Source organism: Electrophorus electricus, chromosome 2 (genome assembly GCF_041902795.1).
Source record: "Electrophorus electricus isolate QZ-2024a chromosome 2, ASM4190279v1, whole genome shotgun sequence".
Taxonomy (NCBI): Eukaryota; Metazoa; Chordata; class Actinopteri; order Gymnotiformes; family Gymnotidae; genus Electrophorus; species Electrophorus electricus.
The window spans coordinates 8,208,472-8,234,034 of NC_137498.1; the positions used below are offsets into that span (position 1 = coordinate 8,208,472).

The following is a 25,563-nucleotide window of genomic DNA, read 5'->3' on the forward strand; positions in this document are numbered from 1 at the left end:
AAGGCTGGACTTAAATCCTGTGGTGTGTGAACTAGTAGTAGTCCTGAACCTTTGACAGCCATTGTGCTTTAAGGTCTATCGCGCACGCATGCACACACACACACACACACACACACACTTCTAGCTCTAAAAATAAAATGCCTAAAGAAGTTAGACTTTTTTCCTTGGATATAGACTACCTTTCTGGGATTGGAGAGTCATTACTTTTTACATTACTTTTACATCAAACTTAAAAATCTCCCCATAACATTTTGCGGTTTATAAATACAGAGCAGTAGACGTCCTCTGTAACGTCCAAGCTGTCAAACACTTGTCCTTGTCTTATGGTGTAATTACCCATAAATCAGTCTCCTCCCTCATACACGGGATACCCCCCCACCGTTATAGATATTCAGCCGGGTCCATTAGAGTTGGACCTGGTCCAGCTACTTATTTTTTTAATTTATTTTCCTGCTGCGACTTTTTCACTTGATCCAGTTGATGGTGGGGGGGTTTGGTTGTTTTTTTCTGTGACACCTTCCCCCACACACTGGTCATGTTTATAGATGTCTGTCCCCGGAGCAGGGAGTTGTGCCACTCACTGTGCTGGCTGCAGGGGGGGGGGGCACTTTACTGATCTCAGAACAGTCCACAGGGCTGATTTAATGGGATGTGTTTTTAACAGCTCGGCCCATGGGATGAGGGAAACCCATGGAGGGACAAATAATGATTTTCTCTAAACTCAATATAGTGTTGCTCGCGGACGGTGGGTGATGAAGACTGTGTGTGTGTGTGTGTGTGTGTGTGTGTGTGTGAGAGGTGATTTTGATTCATGTTTGAGAGACAATGAAAAATGTGTTGCAGGGAAAGTGAGACAGGTAGTGTGGAGGTGTGGTGTTTTTGATTGTCTGTATATTTCAGTCACATTGTCTTTGTGTGCATTCTGATGATGAGACAGTTTAGAGTCTGATGGTGAGACACTGTTTAGAGTCTGATGGTGAGACACTGTTTTGAGTCTGATGGTGAGACACTCGTTTAGAGTCTGTTGGTGAGACACTCTGCTTAGAGTCTGATGGTGAGCCACCCGTTTAGAGTCTGATGGTGAGACACTGTTTAGAGTCTGATGGTGAGTCGCTCATTTAGACTCTGATGGTGAGACACTCTGTTTAGAGTCTGATGGTGAGACACTCTGTTTAGGGTCTGATGGTGAGACACAGTTTAGAGTCTGATGGTGAGACACTGTTTAGAGAATGAGAGAATCCCCATTTTCTTGCTATGCTCAGACAAACAGAGTCTCCATTAATGACACTGCACAGCTAATACAGTCCAGGCCCAGTATCATGTCTTTGCATGTATTGACTCCTAAATGGCTTTAGATCAATGGATCAAAATTCTCTGGACTCACACACACACACACACACACACACACACACACACACACACACACACACACACACACACACTCACACACACGTGCACACAGATAAAGTCATTAAAAAAGTCATTTTAAAGTCATTAACACTGGAGCAGAGCTATTGTTGCTGATACTAGAGGATTCCTGGAGAGTTGGCGTTGTTACTGTTGCACGTTTCTTTCAGACTCGACGACCAGAACGGCGGCATAAATAAGATTAACTAGGATCTTATAGGGCCCAGTGCACGTTTGTGTATATACGTAATGAGTGTGTGTGTGTGTGTGTGTGTGTGTGTGTGTGTGTGTATGTATAATGAGTGTGTGTGTGTGTGTGTGTGTGTGTGTATATGTAGTGTGTGTGTGTGTGTGTGTGTATATATATATATATATATAGATATATATTTAATTAGTGTGTATGTGTGTAATGAGTGTGTGTGTATATATGTAGTGTGTGTGTGTGTGTGTATGTAATGAGTGTGTGTGTGTGTGTGTGCGCGTGTATACGTAATGAGTGTATGTGTGTGTGTGTGTGTGTATTTATAATAAGTGTGTGTATATATATGTAATGAGTGTGTGTGTATATATATGTTATGTGTGTCTGTGTATATATGTAATGAATGAACATTTTACCATATAAGAATCCCAGAATAACAATATTTACTGTACATACCATATTATTCAGGGCCTTTACTGTATTTTTACATTTGTTCTCATGGTGCTATACACTGTAGCTTGGAAAAGAAAAATATATACAATGAATAACAAATACAGTCATAGCAAATCAATATTTTCACTATGTACAGTAATTTGCACATCACACAGTTCACATAATCTGCCTATAAGTTTACTGTTAGATGTTTACTGTTAGATGTTTACTGTTGGACTGGTCCATCTATGCTGTCCTCTGTATTAGGCCATAGATTTTCACCATCACAGCGAACATTGTCTCTTGCCAGACACCAATTATAAAAATATCTCTTCATGTGCCGTCCCCAGCCCTGGGTGTATTTTGCTTTTAGGTCAATACCCCCGCCAGCCACTGCATCTAGGAGTGACATCTGGACATTCGGGTGATGGTCAGAAACCTTCCGTCTCCACGCAGAAAAGGAAACGTCTTCCGCCTCCATGTTGTTCAGCAGAAAGCTACAGAAAGTGAAAGCCGACCGTACGATGGCCAACGCCGGACCGTTTAGGTCGTTGGTAGAAATGAAAATAACATTGGAACCATATCTGTTCTACAACTACGTATTTTCGATATAAACATGCACATTTCAATGCGAGTAGGACCACTTTGGTATCGACGGTAAGACTACAAACAACAACAAGAACAAAAAAAACTGAATACACTGAATAAACATTCTGCTAAAATCAGAATAATCCATCTTGCCTATTTCAAGTGTGTATTTTCATTTATTTTTCAAAGTGCAACCTATTTCCATCCGCAGTGGTCAGAATTTTGTTGGGTTTCGAACTGAACATTAACGGTTTTGAAGCGTGCAACAGTGAGTAGTGAGGAGGCGGACGCATGTGTGGAGAAGCGCGAGATTTGTTAGGGGCAAATCCAGAGTCGTAGTCGTCCGAGTAGTCCAGGGTCATAGAGCCAACATAGAGAGTCCGAGAATACATGACAAAAACAAGCGCTAGGATACACGAACAACTAATAAACACAACAGCGGCTAGAATGAAACACACGGAGGCTTGAATAAACGGATGCTAGAATTAACATACAGGCTGGGATAAATAAACATGACTTTACATACATGGATTACATACAGCAGTTTGACTTAAATAAACAATTAACCTACTTACATACATACAATGAACAGCCAAGAGACAGGGAACCAGACAGGGTTTAAATACATGAACTAATCAACTCTAAATCAGACACAGGTGAAAGGTAGTGACAGGAAAACAGATGCAGGGTGGAGAAAACAAAACTAAGGAATGGAAGCAAAACAATAACACGAGACAGGGAAACCATAGAAACATGGATTCCAGAAGCTTGGCTAATCATAACAAAGAGAGTGTTTAAATTTGCTGTAGCTGTACAGACCTTTGCTGGTGGTGAACACAGACTGAGAGAGGGATTCATGAATTTTGGAGGAAGTGGTGATTGAATGCCATTTGTTTGAAAGCAATATAGAAAAGAAATACAGAAAGTCTAGTTCTCATAGTCTGCTGATATGATGAAGGCGTTAAGTGGTTTGAAAAAGTGGACACAAGTGTGGAAACGATTGTTAAAAGGTGTTCAAAGACAGGAAAAAGGCAGAGTGAAAAAAAGGCATGAGAGACATGGCATGGTTAATGTATCTAAACACAAAAGAGCCTTATAAAGGGTGCAGGTAAGGTCCTCCAGGTGTGGAAGAAGGAGGTGTGGCCAGTGAGGTGTGGATAGTGGGGTGTGGCCAATGAGGTGTGACTAGGGAGGCGTGGCCAATGAGCTGTTGAGCCAGAAAGATGGAGCATAGCATGAGTCATGACTATAAACGTGTGTGTGAATAATTCAGCCAAATACTCGTGATTTTCTTTTATAAATGCCATATTTAGCTGAGACTACTGGCCAAAAAAAAATTCTCCTGAGAACCTTTGCTCCCGGGAACCAACATTTTGATAAAATAGATTTTCATTTATTTTAATGGAATGACTTTCACGCTTCATGATTTCAAAGTATTTTCAAATAATGAATTTATCACACTTGAAAGATCAGTTTAAAAACCACATTTGTCATCCATGAGACACCTTATAATTAAGAGGGGTCTAAAAGAAAGAGAGTGTGTGAGGTACTGTAGTGTGTGAGGTACTGTAGGGGGTGAGGTTCTGTAGTGTGTGAGGTACTGTAGGGGGTGAGGTACAGTAGTGGGTGAGGTTCTGTAGTGTGTGAGGTACTGTAGGGGATGACATACTGTAGTGTGTGAGGTACTGTAGGGGGTGAGGTTCTGTAGTGTGTGAGGTACTGTAGTGTGTGAGGTTCTGTAGTGTGTGAGGTACTGTAGGGGATGAGGTTCTGTAGTGTGTGAGGTTCTGTAGTGTGTGAGGTACTGTAGGGGGTGAGGTACATTTGTGGATGAGGTTCTGTAGTGTGTGAGGTACTGTAGGGGGTGAGGTTCTGTAGTGTGTGAGGTACTGTAGGGAATGAGGTACTGTAGTGGATGAGGTACAATAGTGGGTGAGGTTCTGTAGTGTGTGAGGTACTGTAGTGTGTGAGGTACTGTAGGGGATGAGGTACTGTAGTGTATGAGGTACTGTAGTGGATGAGGTACAATAGTGGGTGAGATTCTGTAGTGTGTGAGGTACTGTAGGGCTTGAAGTACAGTAGTGGGTGAGGTACACTAGTGGGTGAAGCCCTGTAATGTGTGAGATCCTGTAGTGTGTGAGGTCCTGTAGTGTGTGAGGTACTGTAGTGTGTGAGGCACAGTAGTGGGTGAGATACTGTAATGTATGAGGTCCTGTAGGTTCAGGCTGGCTGGTGAGGGATGTGGTTAAGTTAAAGCATCTGCCCATTAATAATTCTTTTAGTTTATAGACACATAAAATAAACCGAGACAGAAGGGCCCAACCGGAATTTTTGGAGGCCCAGTGTCCAATGCGTGCACACACACACACACACACATACACACACACACACATGCACGCGCACACACACACACACACACACACACACACACACACACACACACACTGTGACAGCACTGTTCTGTTCTCACAGCGCTAATCCATTCGATGCGGCTCATCAGCTGATTATCCAGTGAAGTGGAGCCCGTCAACACTGGGAAAACTACACCATGCAGTCTCCCAGAATGCACACTCCCAGGCCTCGGGGACACGAGGCAGAACGCCAAGGGAAGTTAGCGCTCACGCTTCACCGCGATTTCGACATCTGTCTGGGAGCGGAGATGAGAGCTTCCGGCCAAGAAGGTAACAGTCCTTCCCTGGATTTTGTTCCGGCCGTATGGATTAGCTAATTATCTCAAGCCGTGTGTAGAATGAATTAGTGGAATCAACTGGACGACGCAGAACCGCGGACATCCTTCTGAACCTGAACTCCCCTGCCCCTCTGGCCGGGCAAAGACGACTCTCATCATCACCTTGGGAGTGGTCGGAAGGAGGGGGGGGGCAACCCATGTATGCCTGACGTCTTCACGAAACCTCTCCCTCCCTGTCAGCGGAAACATTAGCAAACAAAAACTGACCAACCTGTCCACAACTGCTCGCTGTCGACACGTGAAACGCGTGGATGCCCCACCGCGGCTGCTGCGCCGTGCTCGTCCGAGGATCAGACCAGAGATGCCGGCGGCATGCAGACAGGCAGGCTCACTTTCTCTCCACCCCTGGTGTGCCCGCCTATCCACACGCCGCAAGGTTCACCTGCCACGGAGAACTGGCAGAACAAATGTTCCTCCTATCAGCACATCAAACACACTTTAATCAGTGTGTAGCACTTCGCACGCACACGCACACACACACAAACACACACCCCCAGAGTCTATATGGACTGTTATTTGGTAATAACATAAGATTACAGGCTGCAGGCTTTTTAAATAAAGGTAGGTGATCAATCACTCTTTGAAATGAAACTAAATCCGTAACATTTCTTGAGCTTTTTGCTTGCAAGACCATGTGTTCAGTGAACTACAGTAGAATGACAACAAATCATAGGAACTAATCAAACCTGCCCAGTAGCACGTCTGCAGGAACTCTTGTGATATTTTGAAAGGTTCTGTGGTGGAAGTCCGTCTGCAAAATGACAGGAAATATGACCAATGAAATGGATGATTTTCACTAAGGGGCGGGCCTATAGCCCCAGTGACTACAAGTGAGACCGACACTGGCATTACCTAACTGACAAGTCTCCGAAGGCTACCCTTCGATGAAAATCTCACAATAATTCAGAGGCCATCCAACTCTGTCCATAAACCTTTAGCCAGGAAGGAAACGGTTATGTAGTTTCTGTCAGATGAGCGATGCCTGGCTAACTGCTAGCCTGCAGCACACACGCCGCTTCTTATTTGTGTCCACTGTGGATGAATTCCCAAGACTGCTGAGATATATTTTTGTTATTCCAAACAATAATGTGATGTCATGCGTAATTTTATTTTTATTTTTTTAATTTTTTTTAATTTTTTTTTTTTTTTTTGGGGGGGGGGGCTGCAAAAGTCCCCCCCCCGCATCGCATAGCAGCGAGCGTTTTTTACAAAAGGGGGGGGGGGGGGGGTAAGTAATGAAAGCTAGAATTTGAAGTGAAGTGAATTCCACGACGTCCTGAGTCAGGGGAAAGTCGGATTTTTAAACACTGCTATGCAACTTTTAAAAATATATATTTAGAAAGAGACAGCGAAGAAAGCGACGTCCCGCGAGTTCAGTTCTGTTCCGTTCGTGCGTGAGGTCGCGAGGCGTTTTCAGGCACCGGCGTGTGAGGAATCTTCACGTTCCGTGGGCGCGTGCGTTCCCCGGTAGCCTCGCCTCCAGCACGGGCAGCCGTGATGGGTCTAATGAACCGACGGAAACGAGGAAGCGGGTAGAAAATTAGATTTGCGCTCCAACACACACATATGCCATTTGCCACTGTTCGTTCAGGGTGTGTACACAACTCTCAATTAGAGACCTCCAACTCTCTCTGTCTGTCCACACACACACAGCTAAATATCACTGTGCTTACACCTGAACCTAACCGTAACGTCAGCAGATCTTTTGACACTTTTTTTTAAAGAACAGACGGTGATGGATTTTTGTAATGAGATCCAACCAAACAGACATATAGTGTGTAATAAACAGACGACACATGTCTCTTGATGCATGGTGAATTTAACCAGGAGTAGAGAGACCTGACTAACGCGTTTTTTGCTTCTTCTTGCGTTTAGCGGTAAAGAGACAGATCCGCGCTCTGTTGTGACCTCGTTAACGGCACAAGGAGATGCACTGAACACGTTCAAGCCCATTAGAAAATCGGAAGATTCAGGTTATCCAACGATATTGTGGGCTTTTAATCAACACGAGATATACAACCCCCCCCCACCCCCAACACACACACCATTTCACACCGCTCACTCAAACTTATACCCTTTAACCCACGTAAGTTTGACTTCAAATTCAGCAACTACACATGGCTCATGTCAGTTTATCTTTTGTGATCAAATTATATGACACTGTTGCTCTATGAGGAACTAAGCACCTGATTAAGACATAATGATTAAGTCAAAAAATATCTTCTCTCTCTCTCGAAATTTCCCTCAGTCGGCTGACCGGACTCGCCGACTCTCGCGGATCCGCTCCGAAAATCAGGACACGGGGGCGGGGGATGCTCCGTCTGCACGCGCTCGTGGGCTGTGGAAGGCGTCGGCGTCGGCGTCGGCGTCATCATATTTCACTTCTTTCTTTTTTTTTTTTTAATTATTATTTTTATTTATTTCTTTTGCGAAACCGGGACTTGCTGGAGCGATAACAGATCGCACGGTGAAAAATAACTGATGGCGTTCAGGTGTCAGCGCCGTTAACTTTCTGGCCGTGTGTTCGTCGCGCTGAACGTCTTGTCTGCAAGAACGCGCCTTGGTCCCCAAAGACGGACGTAAGCCATTAAAATGCCATGCTCACTGTTTGTCACGTTTTCGGCGGGTCCAGCCGGAGCGCGGACCCAGACCGAGATCTTTTTGCAAGGGATTCTCACAAGCGTGAGAGCGCGCGTCCTCATCCGTACGTGAGTACGCACACAATTCTACTGGAAACAGCATACCCGCAAAATGCACGGACAACTAGGTCAACCAGCGAACACTGAAGAGATTTTGGACTGCCATCTACACAAGTTAGGGAAAACTAAATAAATAAAATTATTAAAAGGGTAAATAAATAAAACTGTCAAATGTGAAGGCTTAATAAATAAACTGTACAGTGTATATACATCATTAAAATTATAGTAAAAATGATGTAAACACATACACGTTCTCCCAGATTGTCCGAGTTATACTTTTTAAACCGAGCAATAGTGTCACAATTAGTCCCTCCGAATTTCCGTGTTCCATGTTTTCCCTGTCTTGTGTTTTTAGTTCAGTTCCATAGTTTCGTTTTCTCCGCCCCTCGTTTGATTTTTAACACCTGTCCCTTGTTTAATTGGTTGTATTTAAACCCTGCCTTGTGCACTTATTTTTGGCTGTTCATTGTGGTTGTTTATTGCCTCCGTGCGTGCATTTACATTTGAATCATTGTGTGTGTTAAGTTTGTACTCCATGCCTTCGTGTTTCTTAGCCCCGAGTTTTCCTAGCGTCTTTTGTTTTAGCTTGCTTTCCGTTTGCCTTCGTGCGTTTTTGTTTGTTAATCATGTATCCCCGTACACTCCGTGTTGGTAATATGACCCTAGGGGTTATACCGACTCTGATTCTGGATTTGGCCTGAATAAGTCTCGCTCTTCTGCGCACATGCGTCCGCCTCCTTACCGCTCACCGTTACAAATGGGAGCAGGGTCTCTAGGACTCTTGTGGCTTATGATAGTGCCATTAGTGATGGTCTTGTCCCATGGCATCTAGAAAGGGCAGAAGAAAGCTCTATTGTATTTAATAATAATGAAGCTGTTTACTTTCTTTTAAAAAGTTGACCCAGTTTGAGCGTGTTCTTGAACAAAAATAAATAAATAAATAAATAAATATTTTTTTAAGAATTACAGATTTATTCCTAAAAAGTAATTGAATTTGAACTGAAAATTTGGCTTTTTATAGGCTTTGTATATGTGTGTATATATATATATATATATATATATATATATATAAAAAGCCAAATTAATTCATTTTTATTTTTATTTTATTATTCCAAGTTTTACTTGTTGACATTTATTTTGAATTTGTCTTATTTTCTGTTAGTTTGCAGTGTACTCATTTATAGTTTTATTAAAACTCATCAGGAACTGCAGTGTTTCATTTATAGCTTTACAATGTAATGTAACTGAACTTTAACTGAACCTCAATAAAAATTAGTTGAACAGTTGTTCATCTATACAGTGCAGGCTATACAATCTCTGCATATACTAATGTCTTTCTCTTCAAGAAACACACACACATATATATAGAGTCATGCAATAACATACATTTTATATATATATAAATATATATATATATATATATATATATATATATATATATAATGTATTTTATTGCATGACTCTATTGGGAAACTGACTCCAATTTGTAGAATTAGGACAAGCCTATGTACAAAATATCCCTGATAAACATAATTAAATACCAGCAAGATTACCAATAGATTTGATGGCAGTTGGTTAACTGAACCAAATAATTCTAATGTATTCTCATAAACCAGATTGCATCATGCATTTTTTAATCTTAACTCAAATTGGACAGCTTAACACACTATTTAAAGTGATGCATCACAGTCACATGTAATCAGCTCTTGCCAAATTCTATTGCCAAAGTCTATCTGTCTATCTATCTATCTATCTATCTATCTATCTATCTATCTATCTATCTATCTATCTATCTATCTATCTATCTATCTATCTATCTATCTATCTATCATTTCACTGACAGTGTTGCTGTCCTGTACCTTGTGTACACGGTGTCCTTTTTATTAGCATCTTTCATATTATTTTAATGTTTTTTTTTTCTTTGTTGGTACTATATATTTGAGCAAAGCACTTTGAATTGCTATTGTGTATGAAAGGTGCTGTACCAAATTAAATTGTCTTGCTTGCCGTGTGTTTGACCAAAGGAGAAGTGTTATCTAGATACTTCTAATATACATTTATTCTGGAAACTTGAAGCACTTGAAGATGTCGAGTGGATATCTATAGAAAAATATACAACTAACGCACTTTGCTTGCACAGCTTATGAAGGGTCGCTGTCTGAAATTTCTCTGTAAATATATATATATATATATATATATGTATATATATATATATTTACACACACACACTACAGTTAGTAAAATAACGAACAGTAAACGGATATAATTATCAAAGGCATGCCCTTAGTGCCCTTAAAGACTGAGGTAAATGACCTGTTGAATAATAGGAAGAAGAACTGGTGCTGTAGCCTGCCCTAGATGTGCTTCATAAAACCTTATTAACAAAGACAATAAAATAACTAGAACAAAAGGATCCATTTTATCACCTCTTCCTCCTTATGCATTACTACAGGAGTGGTCTATTTTATCTTTTGCAAGAGATGTATTCATCTGTATATTGGAGGAACCAAGAGAATGTTTGCTGATTGTTTTGTTGAACAGCTTTGGACCATCAGAATTAAGGATTTGTCATTTTAATGCTAATGGAATTTGTAATAATTTAGGTAACCTGATGAAAAATATCCCATCTACACTTTCAGAGATTTAGAAACCCATGAAACAGTGTCATGTCTTATAGCCTAAACCAATTCTACAATCATAGCTATGGGGCAGATGTACCTATAGACTGGTAACTCAGGACACAGTCTAAACTCATTTTGTGCTTCACCTCTATAAAGGTGTAATGTGTCATTTTAAGCAGGTAAAAATAGAAAGCACACTCATCTGGCTTTTGCTCTTTATTTTTAAAACAGAAATACATTCTCACAGTGAATTAATGGCTACAGTCAACAATAAAGCACTTGACATAAAATGATATGCACATTTATGTAAAGATGGAGGCTAGGCAGGACGCACGAACGAGCCGACAAAAGTTACGTTTATTAACACCAGACAACAGACAACGTAGCACATTGTATTAGTCTATCACCGACAACATCCACTACTAAATAGGAGACTTATATACACGCACAGTAATGACACAAAATGAGGAGCAGGTGTGAAACACAGGGAGGGCGTGGTATACACACACACACGCACACACACAAGGAGATGTCTGGGAGGAGGGGCCGAACCATGAAAATTTTACTACTACTAAATAAATTACATGCAGAAAAGCTAACAATTCACAGCTTGTATTCAAATCACCTTTCAGCAGATTAACCCCTAATGAGGCATTTATGGTGATAAAACATAAAATACTTGCTATTTACTTGCTACCATACATGTTTTTGTGTGTTTGTTTTTTGTCCTATTTGCTTGATTGCATTTGTGTGTGTGTGTGTGTGCATGTGTGCTTAATTTGAAGTTAATCTGATGCTGGCATCTTCTGTAGAATCTGCATTATCCATTGGAGTGGACGTTGGTTTGGTTTTCTGACTGTGTACTACAGTGGAGAAAGTCACATCATCCTGTAGGAATAACACATTAACAATTGTTACATAACACATGTTTACAAAACACACATTCAGTATGATACACACCTGTTCTTGTGTTGTTTTGCATTTTGCTTTTGGATTTACAGTTGCGTATAGGACACTCGAATCTTCATGTAGAAACACAGAAATGGAAAATAAGCAAACTTGTGTAAACACTAACACACACTTTCACAAAAATACTGTATACAGGAGTCTATACATGCATACAAATACACAGTTCAGATGCACCTATGACCATCATGTGAAGAGCAACAACAATATGCTATATGTGGTGTGAAATCATTGGTACATGTCCAGAAGACCCCGTTTTCATATGAATGCAGTGATAAGAGCTGTGCTCCATAAGGGCACAGGTGAAGTGAAACACAGGTAGAATTTAGTGGTAAATAATCCTGGTCCAAAGAAGGACGATATAACCAGCCTTAATACCTACAGGTCAGAAGCTTTAACATCAGTAGTCATGAAATGCTTCGAGAAGCTGGTTCTGTGTTATGTCAAGTTCATCACTCCCACCTCCTTGGACTTTTTGCATACAGAGCAATCTGCACTATGCAGTCACAATCAACACTATGTCTGTACTCATCTGGACCTTCTAGGATCTTATGACAGAGTCATGTTTGTAGACTTCAGCTCTGCTTTCAACACAACTAAGAGTGGAACCCTGCGTCTGTCAGGGTATTTTCAACTACCTGTCAGATAGAAAGTAGCTTGTGTGCCTGGAACCTTATCTGTCAGAGCCCCTATCCATCAGCACTGGGGTTCCTCAAGGCTGGACACGCTCAGCCCTCCTCTTCTCCTGCTACACCAACAAGTGCATCTCCAGCTATCATCAAGCAAATAACCCTAACAGGACTCGTTAGCAACACTGACGGGACTGCTAGTGGAGTCAAGTGGCTCGTCTGGCTTTGTGGTGCACTAAAAACAACTTGGAGGTCAACATGCAAAAGGCAGTAGAGATGGATGATACATTTCTGAAATAAGACAACTGTCCATCTCCCTTTGTAACTCAGTACAGTAAGTGATGTGGAGTCTGAGCTTCCTACACACCACCATCTCCACTGATTTCAAACTGGAGATCACAACAGCCATCATAAAAAACATTCATCAGTGTATCAGGAGCTACTTTGTATCAGAAACTCACCATGGACCCCATACAACTAGGGAACCCCACACACTATCTGTATAAAACCCTCTGCTCAGGTATTTATGTTTCAGATCCCACTCCTTTTCCCATTGTGTTTCAGTCCCTCAGTCGGTCCCTGCCCCCGTGCCTGTCGGTGACATAACCCCTGGTCTCATACCTGCTCCTGGACCCATCTTGGCTTCTTTACTTGCTCCTGGTACCCTGGATTCTGTGTCGGCTATTGAGTCTCCTGTTCCTTTGTCTTGTCTGGTTCCTGTCCCTGCTCCTTATCTGGCCTGTTCTGTTCCTGTTAGTGTCCCTTGTCCTGCTGTTCCAACTCCTGGTTTTGGGGGGGGGGTTACTGTCACATCCACAAACCTGAGCATTCCCATTCTTCTGGGTTTTCATTCGTCTCCATGGTTCCCTGTCTCCTCCCCTTTCATGCTAGCTGTTCCTGGTTTGTCCCTGATTGTAGTGTTATAAAACCCCGTCCCTACGTATTTTGTTTGTCGGTCATTGTCTTTGTCTTAGAGTGGCTTTCATGGTTTCTGGTCAGTTCTCGTTTGGTCACTATCATTGCATTCGATCTCATTTGTTCTCCGTGTTTAGTCTGATCTGCTGCATGTTGCTTTCCTTGTTTAGTTCTGTATCTTCGTCGTCAATATTGTTTGCTTATCTTAGGTAGCCCCGTTCTGTGTTGTTCCCGTTTGTCTGTCTTTATGCTCACTGTTATGTTTCATTATTGTTGTTCTCCGTTAGTCTTCCCTTAATGTTTTATTCACTTGTTGCTCATTTCTCGCCCTCACCCTGTTATCATATTATTCTTCTGTTAGCCTGTTTGTTCTTCATTCTATAATGTGTTGTTAGTCTGTGTCGATTATTAAACTTATTATTTATTTATTCTATTCAATCAGTTTGGTTCGTTATGGCGTCGTCACTTTGCACAAGTGTTCGCTCTCCACCCCTCCCGCGTTACAATTAGTTGTTGCTGACCAAGTGAGGGGTGACGTCTTAGAACAGGCCAGACGCTTGCAGACAGCCGAGTTTTATTTGTAGCGGAATAAGCAACAATTATGAAGTGAAACAGGCGAGGGTAATAGCCAGATATACACACACCAGGGAATTGCTCAGTACATGCTGATAGACCAGCGATAATACTTGGTGGGGACTGAATGCAACCAGAGAGAATAAATAGTCATACTCCCATATGACTGTTATAAATGAACGCTTTGACAATGATTGTCCTGACACTGTATTGAAAGTGTTCTGGCCTGGTCTATAAATAAGGTGTTTTATTTTATTACTATTAAAATGTTGATTGATCTCTAATGCCACACCATTCTACCAGTCAAAGAAAGATCAGACAATATATGTATAACTCCATGATAGATCGTCAGTGTGGAAGCACTAGAATTCTTTATATCAAGGCAAGTGCCACATACAACACATGCGACTGATCACATTCTTGCAGTGCTTGTCTTTGTTCAGTTTTCCACCTCATCTCATTGAGTATGTCTGTGTTTAGTGAGGGGTTTGGTGTTGTGTCTATACAGGCAAAGGTCTGAGTAGGAACCATTCTAACAGAAATGGACATTTATAGAGATGATCCAGTTAGATTCCCGTTCTAATTAGATTCCTGTTCCCATCGTTTTGAAGACTTAAGCGTCTGTCACATCTAACTGCCACATCACTCCTTTTTCGCCTGAGTGGAGCAAAATCAGGTGTTTATGGGCGGTCTTGATATTGTTTAATTTTGGAGGTAATGTAGTACTACAGAAATCAGCTAACACTATCTGACTTGTTAATCTGGTTTTTGTGACTTTGTGTTAACGGATGAGAAAAAAATAACTAGTAAAGTGATTGCAGCTGTTTTTTTCTCTCAGAAAGAAGCAAGTGCAGCACCATCCTCTGGTTTTATATTAGCTCTCACTTCCAAACTGCATTAATTAGCAGGTTTCAGCTAGATGAACTCAGCACGAACATTGATCTTTAATATAGATATATAGGCCTCCATTATAGATCATCGGGCGTGAAGCGAAATTACTCGCTACCAGAAGCGAATTCATTACCTTCATAGACATTCCATACATTTCTTTAAGAATTTAAAGGCTCAATCAAACCAGCTACAAGATTAAGAAAAAATAAAATTGGAAAGAAAGCAATTTCAAGACTTTGTATATAAATGCTTCATTAGAATTATAAATTCTATAATGCCCTCAGACAGGTAGCTGGCTATACACTGAAATACACTGAGCTACAAAGTAAGTTGTCATGACTATGTCATTTAACCAAGAAAGTCAGAACATATTCCTACTTGTAGGCCAAACTCTCATCTATAAATTTTTTGTTCTTGTGTAAACCAGATCCTGTGGTCATCTCTGGTCTCTTGCAGAGATGTTGTTATTAAAGCTACATAACACACCTAACAGCTCCGAATGTGCCTGCACACACAAACTGCATAATACATACAGGTAAGAGATACGGATCGCAAAATTAATGAAATATTGAATTATTTGGATGAAATTAATTAGACAAATATTCACAATTTTATGTTAATGTCTTACATTTACAGGAAACTGGTGTCAGCAGTTTATAAAAAATAGCTGGAACCTAGCTTGAACCTAATCACACATTTTCTCATAACACATGCTAGATTTTGCATAACACATGCTAAATTGTAATTACAGGCATACTTTGGAATCAGATCATTTCTTAAAAGTTTTATGTGCATTAAACCTTTGCCTGCACCTCTGCCATTGGTTGTAGGTAAGTGGGACAGGGATAAATAATTACAGTAACAGAAACTCCAAATATATCACTTTTATTGTCAAACTGACATCAACATTGACTAAATCAACTTTTATGACTGTTTGTTTACACTTATTTGCAACTTGTCATAGCAAAGCATTACCTCTTATTTTAGATGTTTTAAATCAAAAATCTAAAATAAGAACACATTAGTGATTTTGATCCAGCTGGTCCACCTACATTAATGATCTGCAGAACGATAATGTAACGTGGAGGCAGACAGGACTTGACGCACATGTGTAAACAAACATTCTTCATTTCCAAAACAGGTAGATACAATGTCAGAAGTAACAAAATGATGCAAACTAAACACTGACAAGGGAGAAAAACGATACAGGAACTGCGCAGAAACAATAAAATTGTGATGGAACGTTTGATACTAAGACATCGAAGCTCTTAATACAGTGTACTGAAGCTTGAATCAGTTACTATTACCACTAATATAACCACTAAAGTTACTGTTACCACTAATACTACCAGTAAAGTTACTAATAACACGTGACTAATGATGTTTGAAGCTTCAAACGTCACCGAACCACAGGATGAGGGTGTGACTGTTTCATAAGTTTGGCACTGTCCTATAATGTATCTTTTTACTAAAAAATTGGAAATGTGCAAATTATAGAAGCCAAAAGGGAGAGTAAACATTTCATAACATCACCCTGTTGTCTGACAGTAAGGTTTTGTATCAAGTTTTCGCATAAAAAGGTAAACAATGATTCTAAACAAATTATTGCAGAATTTAATTACTAAACATCTTTACTGATCATCCTTTTTTTTTTAATGATATATGAAGGCGGTGGAGTGTTGTATTGTTTATAATGCTGCGCAGTTTTGAATCTATAGCTGCTATAATTTCTGAACACCACTGCTATTAGTTATAGTTATAATAAGTATAATAGTTAACTATTATATATGACATACTTAATTGCTCCAGGTCCAGTCACCTGATGGTACTGATGGTACCAGCCAACTGATGATGGTACTGGAAATCACTAAGAGATTTTCAAATAGATGGATGCATGACCATCAAGTTATAAGATGTAAATGTCTGCTTATAGATTGTCTCTCTCCCTCCCTCCTTCTCTCTCTCCCCCTCTGCCCACCCTCGCTCCCTCCCTCCCTCCTTCTCTCCTTCTCTCTCCATCCCTCATTCTCTCTCTATTTCTTCCTTTCTCTCTCTCTCCCTCCCTCCCTCCCTCCCTCCCTCTCTGCCTTCCTCCCCTCTCTCCTTTTCTCTCTCCATCTTCCCCTCTCTCTCCCTCCCTCCTACTCTCTCTCTCTCCTTTTCTTTCTCTCCCCCTCTCTCTCTCCCTCTTTCTCTTTCTCCACCTCTCTCTAGAGCAAATGAGAACAGTAGAAACTAAATAAGGAAACTAAACAAGTCGTGTGTAATATGGGTATATAACTGACTAGAACCTAAACAGGACAGGAGACAAGAATCATTAACTACAGGCATGAAATACAAATACAAACAGAAGATGTAACTAGAAACAGACAGAAGTAGAACTGCAGATCCTGCTGCTGGATAGATTTTTTGTTTTATGTAGTACAGTAGTTATCGGTACAGACCAGTTGCTATATGCAGTACGGCCCACCGCGTGCAGTGAAGTTGATGGCACACACCTGCCCCTGGTTTAATGTTGTGTGTGTCTGTGTGTAGTTAAACCCCTGTTGGTATGTGCATTAGTGTTGGTAATTTTTTGTGTTGCTAGTCCTACGTGTATTCATGTTAAACGTATATGTTTGTGTTGCCGTCGTTAGTGTTCCTGCCAGTGTTACGTGTATTCGTGTTATCCATTTATGTTGTGTGAATGCCGCCGTCGTAAGTGTTATGTGTTAATAAATGTCTGTCAAAGTCGAGGGAGTCTGTGCGTCCTGCTCCGCGCCCTGTGGCACTCCAGCTGTTACAGCAATCAAGTGGCACATACAACAAATGCTACAGATTCTTGAAGTGCTGATGTTTGTTCAGTTTTCCACCTGATCTCACTGAGTTTGTCTGTGTGTCTAGTGAGGGGTCTGGTGTTGTCTGTACAGGCAAAGGTCTGAGTAACAGAAATGATCCAGTTAGATTCCCATTCTAATTACAATCCCATCATGTATGAAGACTTAAGCGTCGGTCACATCTAACTGCCACCACATGGGTGGAGCAAAATGAGGGGATTATGGGCGGTCTTGGTATTGTGTAATTTTGGGGAACGTAGTCCTTCAGAAAACAGCTAACACTACTTGTGACATTGTTTTAATAATTAGTATAATAATAGCAACTGCTTTTCTTTAAGAAAGAAGCAAGTAAAGCTCTTGCCCCTTCAAGTGAATGAGGTTTTTCACCCGGCAGATTTTTCTTGTGTTCGGTGTCAAAGATTATTTATACTGCAGATTTAGTGTCTGATGCTGCCTTTAAATTTAACCTAAATAAGATGCCTTAGCAAGCAGCATATGTCAGAGGGAGAACAGTGATCACACATTTATTCAACAGTCTTGGATCTGGAAGCATAGGTAGCTGAGATATATGTACACTGAGAGAGACTGAGCTACAACGTCATTTGTCATGGCATACTATGTCATTTCAACCAAGAAAATCATAACATATTTATATGTGTAGGCCAAACTCTCAACTATAAAGTCTTGTTCTTGTTTGTCCCAACTGTTGTGGTCATCTGTGGTCTCTTGCAGAGATATTGTTATTCATCAATTGTTATTCAGGACAGTAAATCACTCTACCAGCTGTGGGTTCCTCTTGGATGTGCTATGACAGGGATGCTGCTTGTATGTGGTTACTCTTTGATTAGTCAGTGTTGGACAAACTCTGCTGTTGATCAATCAAGATCAGACTAAAGAAATTCTGAACCATATGGAGTGAATGCTGGAGCAGAGCTGAGAGTGGAGCTGGAGCAGAGTTGGTGGACTGAAGACGTACATTTGGAGAACTCTCTCCCTTGGGCTTGTGCTCTCTCTCTCTCTCTCTCTCTCTCTCTCTCTCTCTCTCTCTCTCTCTCTCTCTCTCTCTCTCTCTCTCTCTCTCTCTCTCTTTCTCTTTCTTTTTTTCTGCCTGGAAGCCCCAGCAGACATGCTCTACTGTTCCTGGCCTGGCCACCCACTTCACCTTCTTTAACCCCTTGCTACATTGAACTCATGAAGCTCGGCTCTCCGTGTAGTATTTGTAATGAGACTGATGGAGTCCAGACGCTCGCAGATGATGTTAATCACTGATAATTTATTAAGAGAGAGGAAATCCAAAGGTGTAGTCAGAATTCTCTGCACTGGTGGATTGAGGCTGAGTGAAGAGCCAGCTATATTTTTCTATATATTTAGAGTGCTGACACCAGTTTCCTGTAAAGTATCCAATCTCTACACTGCACGTTTAGTAGGTCAAATCCTATCTTAGGCTGGCTGAACCACTGACAAAGCAGAATATATTAAGACAGGAATTTTAGAAAGGTGGTTATGCATATTCTCATAACAGGGGTGGGACAGGGATAAATAATTACAGTAACAAGCTCCAAATATGTCACTTGTAATGTCAAGCTGACATCAACATTGACTAAATCAACTTTTATGACTGTTTGTTTACGCCCATTTGCAACTTGTCATAGCAAAGCCTTGCTTCTTATTTTAGATATTTTAAATCAAAAATCTAAAATAAGAACACATTAGTGATTTTGATCCAGCTGGTCCACCAACATTAATGATCTGCACACTATGCAGTTTTCAGAACGATAATGTAACGCAGAGGCAGACAGGACTTGACGCACATGTGTAAACGAAAGTTCCTAATTTGCAAAACAGGTGGACACAACGGCAAAATTAACAAAATGATGCAAACTAAACACTGACTAAATGGAACACCAAAAAGGGAGAAACACGATACAGGAACTGTGCAGAAACAATAAAATTGTGATGTAACATTTGATACTAAGGCATCGAAGCTTGTATCATACTGTGTACCGAAGCTTGTATCAGTTACTATTACCACTAAAGTTAATCTTACCATTAATATTACCACTAAAGTTACTAACAACACGTGACTAACGATGGTCGGCGCTTCAGACGTCACTGAAGCACAGGATGAGGGTGAGACTGTTTCATAAGTTTGGCAGTGTCCTATAACTTGGAAGCTTTTTCTTTTTACTAAAAATAATTGGAAATGTGCTAATTATAGAAGTCAAAAGTGAGATTAAACGTTTCATAACGCCAACCTGTTGTTTTTACATAAAAGGGAAACAATGATTTTAAACAAATTTTTTCCGAATTTAATTACTAAACATCATGACTGATCATCCATTTTTTTTAATGACATATGAAGGCGGCGGAGTGTTGTAATTGTTTATAATGCTGCGCAGTTTTGAATCTATAACTGCTATAATTTCTAAGAACCACCAGGTGTCGATGTTTTGTCACCAGCTTTCAATGCTCCAAAGCTTCGAATCCTTTAGCAGTACAATAAGGAAGAACCTCAAACGCTTCACAGGACTTCGTCTGCACATCATTACCAAGAAGGAAGTTAAACAGTAAACACTAGAATAACGAGCAGGCTAATAACGTTACCAAACAACAATAAACTCACGGGAGGACGAGAGAGCGCACATTCAAAGACCCACAGCCAAGACGATAAAACAAGGGATATTTACACAAAGACTAACGAATGCAAACTAGACAAAGATGAAAACAGTGACAGAAAAACCAAACGAGGGGTCGGAACAGAAAAACCAAAACAAAAAAGCAAGTGTGTTAAAAACCTGAGAAATTCTTACTTGAACTGCCCAAGATATTTGTTACAATTAAAGGAGTATTTGACCATCACTGAACTAAACGTTACTGGTATTGCGCACAGATGACAGCACAACAACAAATATAACAGCAGAAAGTCTACAAGTAACTCAGACAACCAAGACTTTGCTAGTGTGGATACCAAAGAAAACCTTAAAGCTGGATTTATCATTTGCAGTTGGATTTGGATCAAAAACAATGTTTTACCTTTAATGGTGAGTCTGATGTATTTATATTTCTTCTTTGTAAGATAACAGATGTAGGCTCCCTTATCCTCTTCAGTCAGGTGTGATATGAGTAGAGAGAGATTTCCTGGAGAGTGAGCAGTACCCATCTGAACTCTATTTCTGTACTGTTCACTCTCACTGGTGATCACATCCCATGTTTGTCTTCTTGTGTTGTATTTCTGCCAGGTGAAACTCTCAGGTTTGGCGTGTGGGTCAATACAGGAGCAGGGCAGCAGTACTGAGTCTCCTGTGTATGCAGTGATGTAGTCTGTCTTCTGATTCTCTGCCAAACTGCAGCCTGCAGAAACACACGAGATAAAGGCCTTCACTATTAAACATGGCTTCACATGTACATGTAAAATGGTTATTATTACAATTATTAAAATGGTTATTATTACATAATTAATTGTTATTAAATATGACATAATTAATTATTATTATATAACACATACTCCATTATTATTATATATGACATACTTAATTACTCCAGGTCCAGTCACCTGATGGTACTGATGGTACCAGCCAACTGATGATGGTACTGGAAATCACTAAGAGATTTCCCAATAGATGTTGGTATGATGGATGCATGACCATCAAGTTAGAAGATGTAAATGTCTGATTATACTGATTATAGATTGTCTCTCTCCCTCCCCTCCCTCTCTCGGCCTCCCTCCATCCATCCCTCCCTCCCTCCCCCTTGTTCCATCTCTCCCTTCCCCCCTCTCCATCTCGCTCCCTCCCTCCTTCCTTCTCTCCCTCTCCCCTCCCACTAAAGTTATTACCACTAAAGTTACTATAACCACTAAAGTTACTAATAACATGTGACTAATCATGTTTGAAGCTTCAAACATCACAGATCACAGGATGAGGTTGAGACTGTTTCATAAGTTTGGCACTGTCCTATAACTTGGAAGCTTTATCTTTTTACTAAAAACTTGGAAATGTGCAAATTATAGAAGCCAAAAGGGAGAGGAAATGTTTCATAACATCACCCTGTTGTCTCCCAGTATAGTTTTGTACTACGTTTTCACATAAAAAGGGAAACAATGATTTTAAACAAATTATTGCAGAATTTGATTACTAAACATCATTACTGATCATCATTTTTTTAATGAAATATGAAGGCGGTGGAGTGTTGTATTGTGCAGCTTTGAATCTATGGCTGCTATAATTTCTAACAACCACCAGATGTCGTTGTTTTGTCACCAGCATTCAATGCTCCAAAGCTTCGAATCCTTCAGCAGTACAATAAGGAAGAACCTCAAACGCTTCACAGGACTTCGTCTGCACATCATTACCAAAAAGGAAGTTAAACAGTAAACACTAGAATAACAAGTAGGCTAATAACGTGACCAAACAACAATAAACTCACGGGAGGATGAGAGAGAGCGCACATTCAAAGACCCACAACCAAGACGATAAAACAAGGGATATTTATACAAAGATTAACGAATGCAAACTAGACAAAGATGAAAACAGTGACAGGAAAACCAAACGAGGGGTCGGAACAGAAAAACCAAAACAAAAAAGCATGTGTGTTAAAAACCTGAGAAATTCTTACTTGAACTGCCCAAGACATTTGTTACAATTAAAGGAGTATTTGACCATCACTGAACTAAATGTTACTGGTAATGTGCACAGATGACAGCACAACAACAAATATAACAGCAGAAAGTCTACAAGTAACTCAGACAACCAAGACTTTGCTAGTGTGGATACATAAGAAAACCTTAAAGCTAGATTTATCATTTGCAGTTGGATTTGGATCAAAAACAATGTTTTACCTTTAATGGTGAGTCTGATGTATTTATATTGCTGGTTTGTAAGATAACAGATGTAGGCTCCCTTATCCTCTTCAGTCAGGTGTGATATGAGTAGAGAGAGCTTTCCTGGAGAGTGAGCAGTAACCAGCTGAACTCTGTTGCTGTACTGTTCACTCTCACTGGTGATCACGTCCCATGTTTGTCTTCTTGTGTTGTATTTCTGCCAGGTGAAACTCTCAGGTTTGGTGTGTGGGTCAGTACAGGAGCAGGGCAGCAGTACTGAGTCTCCTGTGTATGCAGTGATGTAGTCTGTCTTCTGATTCTCTGCCAAACTGCAGCCTGCAGAAACACACAGGATAAAGGCCTTCACTATTAAACATGGCTGCACATGTACATTTAAAATGGTTATTATTACATATGACATAATTAATTATTATTAAATATGACATAATTAATTATTATTAAATATGACATAATTAATTATTATTATATATCACATACTCCATTATTATTATATATCACATACTTAATTATTATATATGACATACTTAATTGCTCCAGGTCCAGTCACCTGATGGTACTGATGGTACCAGCCAACTGATGATGGTACTGGAAATCACTAAGAGATTTCCCAATAGATGATGGTATGATGGATGCATGACCATCAAGTTATAAGATGTAAATGTCTGATTATACTGATTATAGATTGTCTCTCTCCCTCCCCTCCCTCTCTCGGCCTCCCTCCATCCATCCCTCCCTCCCTCTCCCTCGTTCCCTCTCTCCCTGCTCCCTCCATTCCTCACCCACTCACTCTCTCCCTCATTCCCTCTCTCACTCCCTTGCTCACTCAATCTCGCTGCCTCCCTCCCTCCTTCCTTCTATCCCTCTCCCCTCCCTCTAAAGTTATTACCACTAAAGTTACTATAACAACTAAAGTTACTATAACCACTAACATTACCACTAAAGTTACTAATAACATGTGACTAATCTTGTTTGAAGCTTCAAACATCACAGATACACAGGATGAGGTTGAGACTGTTTCATAAGTTTGGCACTGTCCTATAACTTGGAAGCTTTATCTTTTTACTAAAAAATTGGAAATGTGCAAATTATAGAAGCCAAAAGGGATAGGAAATGTTTCATAACGTCACCCTGTTTTCTGACGGTATAGTTTTGTACTACGTTTTCACATAAAAAGGGAAACAATGATTTTAAATAAATTATTGCAGAATTTAATTACTAAACATCATTACTGATCATCATTTTTTTAATGAAATATGAAGGCGGTGGAGTGTTGTATTGTGCAGCTTTGAATCTGTGGCTGCTATAATTTCTAAGAACCACCAGGTGTCGCTGTTTTGTCACCAGCTTTCAATGCTCCAAAGCTTCGAGTCCTTTAGCAGTACAATAAGGAAGAACCTCAAACGCTTCACAGGACTTCGTCTGCACATCATTTCCAAAAAGGAAGTAAAAACACATCTGCAGATAAAAACACACCTGCATTCCACAACACACTACACACAGCTACAGCAGTAACGTTGCTACACATCTTATACACTCTACAAAACTACAATGTACTGAACACTGAAAACCCCCCCCAGACTGTAAGAATCACCACACAACTATGACCTGGAACTCTACAACTCTCTCAGTAGAACTCCACTGAAATTCTCCACCCACTAATATCCACAGTAGAGGGGAAGTGTGTTCAAGTGCAAAATAAATTATTCCTCCACTTCTTTCTCTCTCACATACAGAAACTCACACACATACAAACTAAATATAACAGTGAAACAGTGTCTTTGTAGTGTCATCACTTCCTCCTGAGCTTCCCAGTGTTCAGTCCCCATCCTCAGTAAAGTGATCCTGCAGTAAGAAGTAGTGCTACACAGTGATCCCCCTCAGCACTGTTTGGACACATCATTTCACTCCTGCACTTAGTGATCAGAGGACCAAACTGAATGTGTAGCTTAGCAAATATTAGACAGATCAGACAGGAAGAGCTCTAGACTACATGCTGATCAAAATAAACATTGATCATTTAATCAGGTAAACATGAGCATTGTCTGATAACATTCATATTATTCATAAAGTACAGGTGGAATGCAGCAGTCTATGATCATGTTGTAGTTTTCATACTATTAAGAAAAAATTACTTAACAGAAGTTTTGAAATCCACCCACTGACACAGAACCACTAAAGGAGTCACCAAAGTAAAGACCGCTTTGGATGTAGACAGTACAATGTCATCACAACCCAACAGTTATCACAGGAAGTAGAAACATTTTCTCACCTTTTCTGTTACTTTGTTCTTTTTGTTGTTAAAGCTGTCAAAAGCTGTTTAACAACTGTTTGATGATGGTGGATATCTATAAAGTAACTAATTGAGGCTGTAGGCTAGTGTGCACTGCACTGTAACAACAACAAAATAAAATAAAAACTGCAAAAAGACAAACCCCCTAAAAAGCATAAATAGCAATAAATAAATGTATAAATATAAGAACTGAGAACAGCAATAGAGAGAGTGGGCTTCCTTGCCTAGTACCTCTATGCAAATTTTGTGATGGTATTACATTAGTACTGACTGTGGCCTTAGGTGTGGTTTTAAAGATTTTACACAATGTGAGGAGAAAAACTTCAGGTTTTCTTTACTGAAGGCCTTCTCTGCATAGCTGTTTCTAATATGTGGAGTGAGGTGTAACGTATTTGTCACGGTTGGCCGGGCAGCCAGCGGGAGGGACACGCCCACTCCTGCTAGGGATCACACTAAACACCTGCCTCATTCCCAGTCTCCTGCCTACTAATCACCTTCACCTGTTCCTTGTTCGTTCTCTCTATTTAAACTCACAGGTCAAGAGAGAGTGCAGCACATTAGTGGCCCGTCGGACTACTTGCTCCCAACGTGTACATCGCTACAAGGACTATTGGAACAGAGAAGTGTTTGTCGTTAGTAGTGGTATCGTCAAACATTGACAATGGAAAATAAAGAGCACTTTGGTGCAACCTTGCCTAGCGCTTCCTCTGAACTGCCACCGTCACCGTATTAGGTTAAGTAGTCTACCATGTTAATAGTTGAGTGTCTCCTTTGATGAAACCAGTTTGATCAGTGATGGAATAATATGTTCTAATCTAATGGCTAATGCTTTGCTAAATTTTTTTTTTTTCCATTTTTTATTTTAATGTTTCCAAGAGATGATATAGTTTTACTTAGAGATGGGGTTTGTACTTAGAGATGTAGATTTCATTAAAAGAACCAAATAAG

At 40.3% G+C, this 25,563-nt stretch overlaps 1 protein-coding gene across 1 annotated transcript; it reads right to left on the bottom strand.

The window, feature by feature from the left end:
* Positions 1-10,907: 10,907 nt before the first annotated feature.
* Positions 10,908-25,211, bottom strand: LOC145643421 (polymeric immunoglobulin receptor-like). The gene is made up of 4 exons (XM_081694617.1): positions 25,193-25,211; positions 22,323-22,640; positions 20,519-20,836; positions 10,908-11,583 (listed from the first exon to the last, which is right to left on the bottom strand). The coding sequence occupies exons 1-4, from the start codon at positions 25,209-25,211 to the stop codon at positions 11,579-11,581; spliced, it is 660 nt and encodes a 219-aa protein (XP_081550743.1). The 3' UTR covers positions 10,908-11,578.
* Between the last annotated feature and the right edge of the window lie 352 nt (positions 25,212-25,563).

Excerpts from the sequence above, each read along its gene's own strand:
- LOC145643421 (XM_081694617.1), bottom strand. Across the intron at positions 20,837-22,322 it reads CATCAGACTCACCATTAAAG|GCTGCAGTTTGGCAGAGAAT; the intron begins GTAAAACATTGT and ends GTGTTTCTGCAG.